At 41.5% G+C, this 15,934-nt stretch overlaps 1 protein-coding gene across 2 annotated transcripts in view; it reads right to left on the reverse strand.

Moving 5' to 3' along the window:
* The window catches only part of DIAPH1 (diaphanous related formin 1), a 93,470-nt gene extending 77,850 nt beyond the window's left edge, over positions 1 to 15,620 (reverse strand). The window contains exon 1 of one of the 2 annotated variants that reach the window (XM_065874449.1): positions 15,439 to 15,620. In XM_065874449.1, coding sequence (XP_065730521.1) covers positions 15,439 to 15,555 — 117 coding nt within the window. In that variant the 5' untranslated portion in view covers positions 15,556 to 15,620. The remainder of the gene's footprint in view (positions 1 to 15,438) is intronic. The other variant, XM_065874448.1, reaches the window with a different exon arrangement.
* Between the last annotated feature and the right edge of the window lie 314 nt (positions 15,621 to 15,934).

Below are 15,934 nucleotides of genomic sequence, written 5' to 3' on the forward strand. Positions count from 1 at the left end.
AGGCGTGTGGGCTCAGTAGTGGCAGCTCGTCGGCTCTAGAGCACGGGCTCAGTAGTTGTGGTGCACAGGCTAAGTTGCCCTGCGGCATGTGGGATCTTCCCGGACCAGGGATCGAACCTGTGTCCCCTACATTGGCAGGAGGATTCTTAACCACTGCACCACCAGGGAAGTCCCAAGCTCTTCTTTTTATCCACCACAGTTTCAGCCTTCCTATCTTTAGGACTATGTTGTCTCACAGGGCTTGTGTGAAGAATAAATAATAAAATAGACGTAAAGCACTTTGTTTTGCAAAGTGTTTTGTAAAAGGTAAATAATATATGATGATGGAACCAATGAAACTCCCTTCAATTCCCACTCCTTATAGAGAAGTCAATTAGAACTAGAGAGAAGGAAATAATGGATACCTTCAAATGTAGGAAATTTTCCCTTCCATTTTAAAATAATGGCCCCAGGATGGCATGGAATGAGTCAATATCTCATATTCCATTTACAGAGAAACAAACTAGATTCTGACATCACTACTTATTAGTGCCAACAGCCTCAACAGGAGTTGTGTAGAACTGGAGTACCCACTTCAAAAAAGAAAATCAAAGAAAAAAGGTATATCAGAGGAAAGGAAGTCTAAAACAAGAACACCAAATGACTAGAAATTGAAAAATATGAATGAACTCTAAAGCTAATTTACCATTATAAAGTTAAATGTGCTTAAGGGAAAGAAAACTGAAGATTATCTAGCAACCCCCAGAAATGAGATGGCACACTCATGTTCTCCATGACTGCTAAGGAAAAAGTGCTAAAGGAACAAGTAAGACTCTAGCAGCTCATCCACTTAGTTCCACACTGCCTCAGCAGCCCCACAGCTAAACTCAGTATTGGAGAGTTAAATTTGTGACAACTCATACAAGAGATAACACAGGAAACACAGTAGAGGAGAGTCCAAGATCTTTTTTTTTTTTTTTTGTGGTACGTGGGCCTCTCACTGTTGTGGCCTCTCCCGCTACGGAGCACAGGCTCCGGACACGCAGGCTCAGCGGCCATGGCCCACGGGCCTAGCCGCTCCGCGGCATGTGGGATCCTCCCGGACCAGGGCATGAACCCGTGTCCCCTGCATCGGCAGGCGGACTCTCAACCACTGTGCCACCAGGGAAGCCCCCCAAGATCTTTTATTCCTAATTAAAAGACGTCTTTCAATCTACCCCTGCCTTCCAGAATCAGTATCTTTATCCTGATACAACCCAGGGAGCCCAGAAAGATTCCAGGCAGTGGCCCATGTGAAGCACAAGTTAGAAATGCCATATAGGGGACTTCCCTGGTGGTCCAGTGGTTAAGAATCTGCCTTCCAAAGCAGAGGACGTCGGTTCGATCCCTGGTTGGGAAACTAATATCCCACATGCCGTGGGGCAACTAAGCCCATATGCCACAACTACAGAGCCCGTGTGCTGCAACTACAGAGCCCACATGCTCTGGAGCCCGTGCGCCACAACTAGAGAGAAGCCCGCCTGCCGCAACGAAAGATCCGCGTGCTGCAACTAAGACCCGACGCAGCCCAAAAAAAAAAAAAAAAAAATACATTTTTTAAAGGCCATGTAAAGAACATTATTAGGTAACTGTACTCCATCCCCTGTTTCAGTAATTATAAACTTGAAGCAATTTGCTTATAAATTCAAAGCAACAAACTCAATTTCCCTCACGACTGTCCAAAACTGTTTAGAGTCTGCTTTCCAATAAACCACATTTCCCGACTATAATTAAAATGAGGGGAAAAAACTATCTTAATATTAGAATTCAATCCTCTGAGAGACAGGTCCAGTATGTTCGAACAGTTCTCTAATAGTCCAAGAAGGCAAGTCTCTTGGGGAAAAGGAGAGGGCAACTCCAGCTTAGCTCATCCTGAAGCTAAGGACTGGCAGAGACTGCATCCTAGATAGCTGATAGCCTAGAGGAAGAAGGACAGTCCACTCAGGTTTCACTATTCCAGCTCAGCAGAACAGGTGGAAACCAGGCTGGGAACATTGCATTCTTCCTCTATGTCCATGCACACAAACTGCCAGCCCCCTGCACTACGAAGCACTCAAGGGCCGGGAAAACAAGTTGTCACTAGAGAAAGTGCTCAGATTCTAGAAGCCCTAGTTTCCTATCAAGTACCACATGGCGTGGCAGACACGTTCCTCTCCTTTGCTGTCAGGAAGGAGGTGCACACACATTCTGTCATCTGGTGAGAGGGCAGAGTAAGCAAAGCTTCCTCCCTTTCAAACATCCAAAGGTTCTAATAAAACTTTCAAATACACATATAGAAAACAATAAATAACGTTAACCTACTTTTCCAAAGTTTTGACATACTTCTCAAGCTCCAAATACTGATACTTGTTCTTTACTTTCTTATTAGGCCTCTCTCTTCACTGCCTTAGCTTAGAGAAGCTAAGAAAAAAAGGGGTGTTGTTCATTCATTTGGAAACAGTCCATGACTCAGGAATGCTGTTTCCCAATCTCCGTAGCAACTGTCTTCTCCTCCCATGTTGTGATGTGAGTAGCAGGACATCTACTCTTTCTCAAGGGTGAGCACATGAATGACACACCCAACGGCCTGACAGACAGGAAGTTCCTGCAGCTAATATTGCTTCTACATACAGGCACCAAGCAAGAGGCCACCTTGTTTTAAATCCCATTCTCAAACCCTTCATTTCTAAATGATGGTTACACTTCTTCTACCCTCACATCATTCCTGAATATAAGAAGTAATCACGACCTACTGATAATAGCTTAACTGATCCAAAAATTATACTACTACTCAAAAAGCCAGACTTGATCTTATGAAACCACAGTAAACATTTACTGGCCTTTTACAAATCTAGAATTAAGATTTTATTTTGAGAAAATTTGGGGAAGGGAGGGGGGAGACAGCATGAGGTGAAATCTCATTACTCCTCTATAACCAGAAATATAAGCAAGAGTTAAAACAAGAAACTTCTGATACTTCTAGCAACCATACTTGTGTGGAACTATGTTCTAATGCAAACACATTACAGAATTTCATGCCAAAGTACTTAGGCTCCAAAGAGACTTCCATGTACCATGTATTTTTCTCTTTGGTTCTAACTACTGAAAAATAACTAAAATTTCTGGAAAACGAGTTAGGATATTGTTTTACTCTATTTTTATACACATCTACATTTTCTTAGAAAAATGTGTATCACTTTTATGATACAAATACATTTCCAGGGAATTACCTGGTGGTCCAGTGGTTAGGATTCCATGCTTTCACTGAGGGCTGGGGTTCGATCCCTGGTCGGGGAACTAAGATCCCACAAGCCGTGCGGTGCGGCCAAAGCAAAATAAAACAAAATTTCCATTTCAAACAAAAGTACCAATTTTCAAAGATTAGAAAGCTGAAAAATGTTTATGACACATTGTTTTAAAAGCAGAAAGTGTGTAGCAACTGTAATTGCAATGTTGTAAAAATATCTGTGCATAGAGATGACTAGAATATTCAAATACTAAGTGAAATAAAAAATAAAAATTGGGGGTTCTTAGATTTTGCTATTTTGAAAATGTATGTATATGCCTTTTCAAAAAGTATAAAAAATTATTTTAAAAGAGTATAAAAATTAGCACAGCATAGAAAAGCAAAATATCCAATATTCATATTCAAAATGCCCACCAGCATTTACTCTTTTCCAGTAGTACTTTGCTTAAGGCAACACTCTGGCAGGGCACAGTCACAAAATTTAGGGATGACAATGCAATGTGAGAAAGAATAATGAACAGTTAGTGGAGTCTAAAAGCTAGCTTACCTAATTACATGACCTTGAGCAACTTAATACCTCTAGGCCTCAGTGGCCTTCTCATGTTAAGATGAGGAGGCTGAGTCAGATCATTTCTAGGGTCTCTTCAGGGACCCTTAAAGACAGTGCTTAGTTACTACTGCTCTTTTTGAGGGCAGCCCAATGCCTGCTGCTTGCTTGATAGGACATATCCTACAGAGACTTCTCACCACTTCTTCTTGTGGTTTCAATCACAGGAAACAGACGTCACCCACGGGCCTAGAAGTAAGTAACGAACAAGCCCTGGCGGATGCAAAGAGCTGCCAACTAAGGCCAACTCCCATCTTTTTAAAATACCAGAATCAAGAAATCACTAGAAACCTCTATGCCTGGGGAGCCTGACACACATCTTTCACAAAAACTAACAAAACTAAAAATATCTCTTTAGGCCCCGTGAAAGCATGATGAAATAATTTTAGAAAAACTACTTTGCTTCTACGGCCAAATGAAGGAATCAAAGGAACTCCATAGCTATGGACAGAAATATGTGACTTTGAGAAAAAACTAAGGCAATCCTACTGCCAGCAGCATTTTTTGTGGAGATCCAGACATATCCTGAGGACCTGAAGACTCATCTTGGTCTCCTTTATTTAATATTCTGTGTAAACCTTTCTGTAGCCATGAAAGACTGTGGTACTGATTCAAATAATATAGGAACTTAGCAATTATTCAATTTAAATGTATGTTATCAATCCCTAGAGCAGTGGGTCAAATACTGCTCTCATTTATAACGATAAAAGCTGGCAGCCCTGTGCTATGTAAAATAATGCAGATTTAAAATCCGATAGACATGTTCCTTCATTAAATATTGATACAAGACAAAACCTAAGACACTATCTCTAGAGAAAAATTAAAATCTTTTCTCAACAGAGTTCTTCTGGTCTGGTATAGTCATATCAGTGGTGCTCTTTGCCTCACAGTTACCTTGGTGAGAGGACTAATGTTTTCAAAACCGTCAATCTCCTACATTAGACCACAGAAATGGAGAGACTTGAAAGTAATCCCAAGAGTCACAAGACTCACAGTAAAACTAAAATACGTAACAGGTTATTGCTAATATGAGCTAAACGCCACCACTCTTAGATACCTTACAAGCTAGATGGGAGATAAGACCCACCCTCCTCAAGAGATTTCGATATCATTCTGTCTTTCTCTCTCTGTCTCTTTATACATACATATATATACACACACACACACACACACACACAATATATATATATAGTGCATTCATGAAAGACTAAAGAACACTTCAAATAAGCATGCAATCAAAACCAATACTGCACTGTGCTAAAGTATGTTTAGAAGAAAATAACAGGTCCCAGAGATAGGCTCAGATTATTCCCACAATTTCCCACCTGAGCCCACAATTTGTTTTTTTCTTTGGCCGCACCGCATGGCATGTAGGATCCTAGTTCCCCAACCAGGGATTGAACCTGCACCCCTTGCATTGGAAGTGTGAAGTCTTAACCACTGGACCTCCAGGGAAGTCTCTGAGCCCACAATTTGACTATACAGTGCTGAGATCCAGATGAAGACAGTCACATCTTTTAAAATCTAGAATGATCACTGAAAGTCTGAGAAGATGGATTATTACAATGGATAATGAATGGAAATCAAACAAACTTAACTACCTAAACTCCCATCTAGATAGCAGAAGTGATTTGCTGGAACCTTAACACTAATCTGTTCATGTTCTTCACCACCACACATTCACAAGGCCAAAAACTGCATCAACATGCATCATGACATGTTACAAAATGCAAATTTTTCCATTCTGCTTTCCGTGGGTTTCTACAGAAAGAGAACCTAAAAGCCCTTCCCAGGGATAAAATAATCTCTATGAAGTGGCTTTCTTAAATGATTCATCTCCCACTGATCCTCTTGACTGCTATAACCGGGCCATTTCTTTTTGCTACAGCCATACATTCAAACCTCTGAGCCTCTGTTCACATTGTTCCCCACCCCACGAAACCCCTTACCCCTCTCCTCTACAAATCCCTGGATTTACTTCCAGGGCCTATCATGTTCTTTCATGTTCCAGGGCCTTCATCTTCCATGAAGCTAACTAGCATTGCCCACAATTGTATTCTAGATCATTTATGTAGAATTTGGGACATTAGTATAGACCTTTGAAATCATTCATGCTAACTCTCTCATTTTACGAGGAAAGACCAAGAAAGAAGAGTGACTTGCCCAGAGTTCACACAGTTAATTAGTAGCAAAGTCAAACTAAGTAGCAACATATGGAAAGAATATTTCAGTAAGAGTGAGAGATGGGGGTTCTAGTCCTAGGTCTAGTTGTAAACTTGGACAGATCACTTCTCTAGGCCCACATTCCTTCATCTATAAAATAAAGGATTTGAATTAAATAACTTTCAGCATCCTTTTCACCTTCAGCATTCTATGATTCTGAAACAGGTCTTCTGACTCTCAGCTCAGTAATCTTTCCACATAATCCCTTAAATTCTCTGAATTTCTACAGCTTTTGAAGTCTATGCTCATGGCTTTTAAGCTTTTCCTACCTATTCTTCTACAGACACGGCTGAGATTACAATCTCTTAAAAAGCATGGACTGAACCTGATAGGTCAAACACATGGGCTCTTGATCTTCAGCCTTGTGGATCTAGGGTAGATTCACACAAACAAGAGAAACTCTATTCTCTACTCTTTGCCACCAATCATACAGAAAATCCTAGTTCCAGGTACCTGGACCTCTGTGGCAATGTCTTAATTATTAACCACAGGCAAATAACTGCCAGGTCTAAAGAATAAACTTCAGCAGTCCCCAGACTCAGGAGAGACCCTAGAGTTAGTAACCATTTGCAATCCTTATTTGTTTCAGGGCCAATTCTAAAATATAGAAAAGATAACTATGGAGTTGGTCTAGCAACAGCTTCCTCCTTCCTATACGTCACCACTACTTGCTGCTCGCAGCAATTTAAACAACTAAAATTCCTGCCAGGTGATGCTGTTAGAGCTGTTCTATTTACAAAGGAGATAAGGTTACATTAAAAAAATAATAATAATTTAGACAACTTCTTAATAACGTATGAGCCAGGGGAAAGGTAGATTTTGCATGCACTATAACAGCTACTTTTACATGCCTAAGAAAGGTTTAATTAAGATTCCTGCAATGGTCTCAAAGTCTAAATTATTAAATGCAAAACGCAGTTAGGCATTTAGCCACTGCACTTTGTTCATCTAGACCCAACATTTCTTTTCCCACTAACTGAACTGAAAAAGAGTCCAGTTTTAATAGACTGCAGTAGTCAAAGGGCTCTAAAGATATACCATCAAAATTTTCTATGAAATTCCTAACAGTGAATACCCTTTGATACAACAAGTGCAAAAACTGGACATTTGTAAACTGTCAATACAATGCAGTGAACAAGAAGATGGCTGTGTGTGTGTGTGTGTGTTTAAATCAGCCAGATCTAGGTTTGAATTCCAGTTCTATGACCTAAAGCATGTTGCTGATCTCACTGAGTTTCAGTTTAATTACCTAGAAAGCAGGAATAACAATAGTACCTATTTTATATCTAGAGCTGTTCAGTGCAGCTCTAGGGCTATAGCAAGTATGCAACAAACAAGTGCTATTATTACTGTTACAGTTATTATTACTCCCTGTCCTTCCAGTCTGCAATGAAGTAATCTTCCTATTTATAAAGATGATGAGCACTCGTTAATATCTATAGATAGGAAGATTGGCAATATACAACCTGTAACACACTGAGTACAGGAAAACAAAAGGTTTCTAACACCACATAAGAGATGAAAATGCTTTCACTATAAATAGAATCTCAAAGGTCCCCAATCCCAAGAGTATCAGAAATGGTCTGTCTTGTCTACAGGTGAAAATTAATACCCCAAAGAGAACATGTGGAATATAACTGACATTTCCACAGTGATAGGAGAATTTAAGAGCTAAATCTATAAAACTTTTAGGAGAAAAATCTTAGTGACTATGATTTTAGCAAAGATTTTTGAAATATGATACAAAAAGCAAAAACAATTAATTGGATGGACTTCATCAAAATTAAACATTTTTGTTCTTCAAAATATACTGTTAAGAAAATGAAAAGGCAAGTCACAGGAGGAAGAAAACATCTGTAAAAACATATCCAACAAAGGACTTGTATTTAGACAGTAATAAAAAAATTTTAAGTGGGCAAAATTTTTGAACAGACACTTCAAGGAAGATATACAGCAAATAAACACATGAAAAAATGCTCAACATCATTAAGGAAATGCAAATTAAAGCCACACTGAGATACCGTTTGTAGACTGGAAAAAAAAATGCACAACCTATAAAAGTTGAAAATTATGTTTTATTCAGAGGCCTTACTGAGGACTAAAGCACCGGATGGCAGCCTCTCAGATAGTTCTGAGGGACTACTCCAAAGATTTAAGAGAGGAGCCGGGATATACAGGAATTCTTGCTGGAAAAAAAAAACCCATGAAGTTGAACATCAAAAGATTACTGCTAATCACAAAAAAACAGACATCTCAAGTTAATGATTTTTAGTGCTTTTCTGTATAGGGGAAGATGTAAGAGTCTGGGCTTACTGAAATCATTCCTTTGATATGCATCTTAACTACCTAAGGCCAGTATCCTGTTTTTCTCCATCCTGAATTCCCCTCAGGGTACATAGTCTGGACAGCTACAGTGACTGATGGCTTGGTGGCTGGCAACCTGTTTTTCTCCTTCCTGCATTCCCCTCAGAGTGCACCAACAGGGACTCCTACAGTGGCTGATGACTTTATGGCCACAACATCCTTTGTTTACTGAAATGGCAAGCGACATTCTTTGTCCACTCACTACACACCCACTAGAATGGCTAAAATTTAAGACTGATCATACCAAGAGCTGACAAGGAACCAGAACCCATGTATTGCTTGTGAGAATGTAAAATGGTATAACCACTTTGGAAGCAGTTTGGCAACTTCTTTAAAAGTTAAACATAGCCCTACCATATAGCCTAGTCATTCCACTCCTAGGTATTTACAAAAGAGAGATGAAGGCATATGTCCAGACAAAAACTTGTACATGAATGTTCACAGCAAAACAAAAAAGAACCAAAACTGGAAACAATCCAAATGCCCATCAACAAGTAAATAAATAAATTACAGTAAGCCCATACAATGTAATATTACTCAGCAATAAAAAAGAATGATCTATTAATATAGTTAACATACATTATGCTGAAAGAAGCTAAAAGAAAGGGTTCATATTGTGTATGTCTATTTATATAAACTTCTAGAAAATACAAACTAATCTATAGTTATAGAAAGCAAATCGGTCGTTAGTTACCTGGGGATTGGGGCACAAGGAGGAATGAGAAGGAGAGAATACAATGGGGCAGGAAAAAACTGTTGAGGGTGATGGATATATTCATTATCTTGCCTGTGGCAATGGGTTCACCAATTGTGCACTAAATATATGCAGTTTATTGTATGTTAATTATACACCAATAAAGATGTTTAAAGAAAAAAGATGTCCAAAGGATCTGTGGCAAAACAAACAGGTGAAGACCCCTGAATAAAGTATGAGCTACTCCAGGTGGAAAAAAAAAAAGCAAGTGTGGGTTATCTTTTTACTTGATTTACTTTAATGTTAATTACTTAACATTAAAAAAAAAAAAGGCAGCTATATCTGAGATATAAGCCCACTACCTTGGTTTTCTGTGACCTTTAGGATCAAAGATGGTTTATAAAGCAACCTCTGTTGGATCCTTGAAGTATGCTAAGTCTTCAAAGAAAATGCAAATCCTATTGCTTTCAAACAGTACTATTCCTAAAACAGGGAATAAGTCACAGAATCAGAAATCCAGAAAAATAATCTAGGACATCATGACCGCTACCTGTATCTGCTACCTAACAAAATGACAAAGTAGCTACTGCCTAAAGACCACTTATAACCACAATCAAGGATGGAATTTCCCATCTTCCATATAACAGTGCTTCCATATAGGAATGCTGTGTTTCTCTTAATTAAGTTCTTTATGATTTTTCTCTTTTGTGTCCCCTTATCTGTTTCATCCCCCTTCTTGGAGGGAAGAAATTTAAGCAAATATTTAAAGGACCAATTGACACTCCCTAATTGTCACAGAGCCAAGCAACAGCGTCAATTTCTTCAATCTTTTCCCTTTCAGTCTCATAGCTTCTAGCTGTATCTCTTCCTTTTATATAATCCCTTTCCTCCAAGATCCTGAAATTTACTAAAGGAAATGTAGAATCCAAAATTTTATGCTTTTGCCTCATCCATTTATTTATCCAATTTCCAACCTACACCTGTAAGAAGGGATGCTACACTGAGCAGGTGTTTGGGCTTGATGACATTTAAAGTCCCTTCCAACTCTAAAATTTTAAGACTACCATTCACAGCAAGCTTTACTAATGAATGGAAGTAAGAATCTCAAAGTTGAAAGAACAATGATTCACCCAGAGTTATCCTGTAATCAGTGGTAAAATTCCTTAAAATACTGGTCTCAATTTCCCTTTTCCTACAGTAATTCTCTTACTTTCTTAAAAAAGGTTCTTTGATTAGAAAAACTGTTAAAAAAAAAAAAGATAGGTAGAAAATAAGGTAAGATATGTTCATAGTGATTAAAATATTCTTTATTTTTCCATTTTAGCTTCAAGGTTTTAAGAAATTTTAGTATAAGCATCTTTTACTGCTCCTGATTCCCCAAAGGCCTGGCTATCCAAGGGACTAGAACCAGTCCTTATAGCAGCAGGGCAGTAGTAAAAACAAAGAGGGAGGGAATGATAAGACAGCTAGGCACAGGGAGAGGGTTGGCATTGTCTCATCTAACCCAAACAAGGGGCAAACACCCAATACTGCTTTGCTGGTTAGCAAGAGATGAATTTTTTCCTACTGCTTTCAGACAAAAGTGATTGAGAATAGAAGGCTCAACATAATAAAGAAAAACACTTAAGATTTCTTTCAATATGGGGATGCTTTTTGTAGTCATGATTTCAGCTGAGACATAAAATGAGAGAAAACACCACCTGCATATACAAACTCTGTTTCTCTATAATACCTGATATTTCTTGTTAATAAACATGATTTTAAGCTGTTTTTCTAAATCATATGTGGTATAACCTTATCTTTTAAGCCTCTGTTACATTTCACTGAAAATATAACACTCTCCAAGAATAACGTATAACGTGGCAATCCGTTTATAAAATACACTGAACACCCCAGGGGATAACAAAAGGTGATTTTATCACACAGGAAATAAAATTAGTCTATTCTGACCCATATGCCCATCAACAAAGTTAAATCACTTCTCACTTATTACTATATTCTTAGCTTTTTAAATAAACAATTTACAGGTCATAAAAATTTCAACTCTTTTTATAAAAATATCCGAACATTTAACAACTCTCTCAAGGCAGAGATTTTAATTGAGGCATTCCCTCAGTTTCACCTCCTGTGAGGGAGGATTTCCTTTGAGACAAGTAAATGTAACATTATCCAGTGGATCCTTGTGCTGTCGCTTTAAAGACCAGGCAGGCAGAGGGCAAATTTTTAAGGTATCATTCTGTCATCTCAAACTCTCAATAACATTCCTGTAGGCTCCCCTCCCTCTTTCCAAACTAAGTAATCCCTGTGTTTATCAACTTCAAAAAACACAAATGACTTGTATAAAGTTCTATGCATACTCCTTGGTTTTCAGCGACCTTTTGGATCAAAATTAAAGCAGGTATCTGCATGAACAACTCCACTTCTTTCATAATCTCTACTTTTCCTAATATTTGTTTAAAATTCTACCTGGCGGGCTTCCCTGGTGGCGCAGTGGTTGAGCGTCCGCCTGCCGATGCAGGGGACACGGGTTCGTGCCCCGGTCTGGGAGGATCCCACATGCCGCGGAGCGGCTGGGCCCGTGAGCCATGGCCGCTGAGCCTGCGCGTCCGGAGCCTGTCCTCCGCAACGGGGGGGGGGCCGCGACAGTGGGAGGCCCGCGTAACGCATAAAAAAAAAAAAAAAAAAAAAAAAAAAAAAAAAAAAAAAAAAAAAAATTCTACCTGGCATCCTTCATTTTGGATGAACAGGGGTCTACAACTAAATATACTTTCACTCTCACTTTGCTTTTATTTATTTGTTTTAAAAATAAATGTATTTATTTTTTATTTTTGGCTGTGTGGGGTGTTCGTTGCTGCGCACGGGCTTTCTCTAGTTGCGGCAAGTGGGGGCTACTCTTCAGTGTGGTGCGAGGGCTTCTCATTGCGGTGGCTTCACAGGCTCTAGGCACACGGGCTCAGTAGTTGTGGCTCACAGGCTCTAGAGTGCAGGCTCAGTAGCTGTGGCACACGGGCTTAGTTGCCCCATGGCATGTGGGATCTTCCCGGACCAGGGCTCAAACCCGTGTCCCCTGCATTGGGGAGGCGGATTCTTAACCACTGCGCCACCAGGGAAGTCCCTCACTTTGCTTTTAGAAGGGCATGAAACTGCAACACAGCAATAATTTTACATAGGTATCCAAAACTAAACAAGATTTTAAAAATTACATATATTCTATTATTTCTAATCCCACACTAAAATTCACGTTTTACGAAGTTAGGCTCCTAGTTGAATCAAGATGCGATAGTCTTTCTTAAAATGGATCAGTTCTCGATTGTATGAGAAGACATGGAGTCTATAAAATGCAGGAATACTCTGCAGCTTCCTAACACCCTGGTTATACTTACTCCCCTTACACATATTTCAGAAATCAGTCTCTCTGACACCCACATTCATTACTGCTGAAAAGGCAGAAAACACTCTGTTCATTTAGCATTTTTATTTCCCTTCATCTTAAGGGCTTCCAAAAGGAACTGGTATAATGCTGGACAAGGGGATAAGCTCATGGTCCAGGAGACGACAGACTCAAGAAGAACCAAGGGGAATGGACCAGACAGCCTGGCTTCACCACACACATTAGCATCTCGAACAACCACATGTTTTAAAAAGATGAGCCCTACGACTGTTTAAACTTAGACTCCTTGTGTCCTTTCCACACTAGATGCCTTTAAGGGTAAAGAGCAGATCTTAGGCAATTTGTGAGCTCTGTGTTCTCATCAGTTGATCTGTAATTAGAACCTGCATCAGCTTGGAAAGGTATGTAGCAGCTAAAGGGATTAGTAACCCCTCGGGTGCAAACAAATACCTTCAGGCACACTAGGTCCAAACCAGTGCAGTTTTATAAAATGCATTCTTAATGTAGCTCCCGAGGACACACACTGTAGAAAAGATGGAGCAGGTGAAACAGCTTTGAGTTCACTTTTAGCCTGTAGTTCAAGAAAACTACACCATGGGTAACAAAAGCAAACCAGCAATCTCGCCCACTCTACCCACCGCCATATACATACACAGACACAAAGAGAAGTGGATTGCAATGCTCCTCCTAGGCTCTCATTTCCACAGAGTTCTTATATAAAGAGCAATGAGGAAGACAGAATATCCTGAAGCCTTGAGCTATGGTATAGTTGGCAATAAAGGGGTTAAGCAGCTCTACTTTCCTGGAAACTTTCCAATTCCTAGCCAGGAATGCAATTCTCCTCGCTACCTGTGTGTGCTACATATTTTTTAAAAATTCAGCAGATTAAGAGTTAAGACCAACACCTCAGAAAGAAAAAGAGAACTTGGTTTAGCTGTACCCTCTCTAAAGCAAATACCAACGACTCTGAGCCAAATCCACTCAGCATACACAAGACTCCACGGACATGCCAAAAAACAGGTGAAAAGAAGTTGAATTTCCTCAGCTATCTCACCTTTCAGCCCCACACACTTAGTAGAATTTACAAATCTGTGAAACACGTAAGTGTTAAGATAAAACAAAAGCACATGTAAAATTCCATTTAGAACCTGAAAAACATTTACAAGTCACAGAGGTCACTATAAATCAGCAAAAACAGCTGGAATTTGGGTGAGGAAGGTCAAAGGGTAACCATGGAAACAAAAGCAAAACAAAATGATACATAAATAGAAGAAATATGGGCCTTAAAACTTAAGGCTTAGAAGGAAAGCTCCCTAACTAGAAGTTCATGCCTATCCTAAAGAAACATAGGGAAATATTGCTTTGGTCACCATAGGGGGAAAACTGTCACTACTATTAAACCTACATTTCTGGGGGAAAAAAGATGTTCACCAGATAAAAACACAGGCAGTGACTGACAGCCTACAGTCACAGGAAAGGACATCCAGAAGCACCTGTCTTGCTAGAAATAGGTAGGAAGAGATGAGTCACTATTTTAATTCTGTTTAGTGCTCTCCACATTCCAACCCTCTAGGTCCCAAAGCAACATTATCCTTTTTCATCACTTTCTCAGTTTTCTTCCCAGACTTGTGGAGTTGGGTCCGAACGCTAAGGGGTGGGGATAAGAGAAAAGAGAAAGAAAGAGGAAAAAGTTAGAAACCTTTTGGTTAGTAGAAAAAGATACTGGGGTGGCAGAGTAATTACCTGGGAGAGAAGACTACATTACAGTTACAACTAGCAAACGGTTATTAAGATCCAAAACTCCCTCTCTTGGACAGCGCCCCCTATCTTTCAAAGCTTCTACAGTAAAAAGCAAACAACTCCCTGGAGAGAGGAGTAAAAAAGAAGATGCAGTGTGTGCAAAGGTAATGAGATACCACAGTGTTACACGAATATCAATATTCTTTCAGATTGGAATTGGCACCTGATGAAAGTCAGACTCTTCTACAGGTTGGAAAAGGGTTGTCAGTAGCCTTGGGGCACAGGATGTGGCAGAAGAGCTGAAGAGATAGTTATCATGGGAATCGTACAAAAGGCAATTCCCTTAGGTACTCACAAACTTCTTGGCCTTTTAGTCTAACTTCCCCCCCATGGGGGAGGGTGATCACCGTCCTAAGAAGGGCATATTCATGAGAGAAGTTCGAAGCCCTTGATAAGTGATAAGCAACAGGGCAAAGGGACAGGTTCTCTGGATAAGGAAATACTGGGAAGCCAAGTACCGTCATGCCCAATGACCAGAGTAACTGGGCAGGTACCCATTCCTGCAGCCGCAAGGACAAACGTCCAAGGGAGGAGGGAAGGCAGGGCCCAAGTCAGGTAACATTCCTGGGGGGAAGGATTATCAGGTGACACTGGGCTGAGGGCCCAGAGAGGAGACTGGGCGGGAGGAAAGTTAGCAGGTGAAAGAGATCAATCTTGGGCAAGGAAGTGACCTTTGGAGAAGCAAACAGGAGGATACCAAAAACAGGGGGAAGGGTAATAAGAGAAAATGGACCCCGAAAAGCATACAGGATCGAGATAGAGAAGGCGTGTTCGGGTAACGGAGAAAGAAGAAAGGAAGTGGGGCTGAAAGGGAAGAGATGGGGCCGAGACCGGCCAGGGCTACGGGGTCTAAGAGCAGAGCGTGCGGGCTGGGGGATGAGGAAGCCCCGAGGTTGCCGGGGCAAGAGCCAGTTGGGACTCCGGGGCTCCGGGAGGTCCCGGAGCAGTCGGAGGTTGGGCTTCGGAGCCCAGGACCGAGCAAAACGAGGAAGGGAAGCGCGGGGTCGGCTCCCTAGAGACTGGCGTGCACCCCTGGGGCTGGCTGCGGAGGTCTCCAGGGTCCGGAGGGCGGTTACGGGGCCAGGCTGAGGGAACCGGGTGGGAGGGACACTCACGAATTTCTTGGGTTTGCCGCCGTCGCCGCCCGCCGAAGGCAGCTCGTCCGGGCTCCGGCCCTTCTTCTTGTCCCGGGTCCCGCGGCCGGGCCCCGGGCCCCCGCCGGGCGGCTCCATGTCCAGGTTCGCGCTGCTAGTGACCCCGCGCCTACGCCGCTCCCGCCCGGCAGCTCCAAGCCCGCCGCCGCCGCCGCCCAGCAGCTCCTCAGCCAGCCGCCGCGCCCCGCCTCATTAGCATGCCGGGCTGCGCGCGCTTCATGAATATACAACCGCGACGCCTCGCTCCCGCCCGCCTGCCCCACTTCCGCCCGGACACGCAGCCCCTACCAACGGGGGAAGGGAGGGGGGGTGGAGGAAAGCCGCGGAAGCGCACTACCTGCCTGGCGGGCCTAACCATTCGGACCCACGTTGGGGGGGTGATGGTGAGTGGGCGGTGCAACTCTCCCGGACAGCGCCCCCTGGCGGTTGGAGCGGCGCAGGCCTCCCTGCTCCCACG

The sequence above is a fragment of the Phocoena phocoena genome, chromosome 3, assembly GCF_963924675.1.
Source record: "Phocoena phocoena chromosome 3, mPhoPho1.1, whole genome shotgun sequence".
Lineage (NCBI taxonomy): Eukaryota > Metazoa > Chordata > Mammalia > Artiodactyla > Phocoenidae > Phocoena > Phocoena phocoena.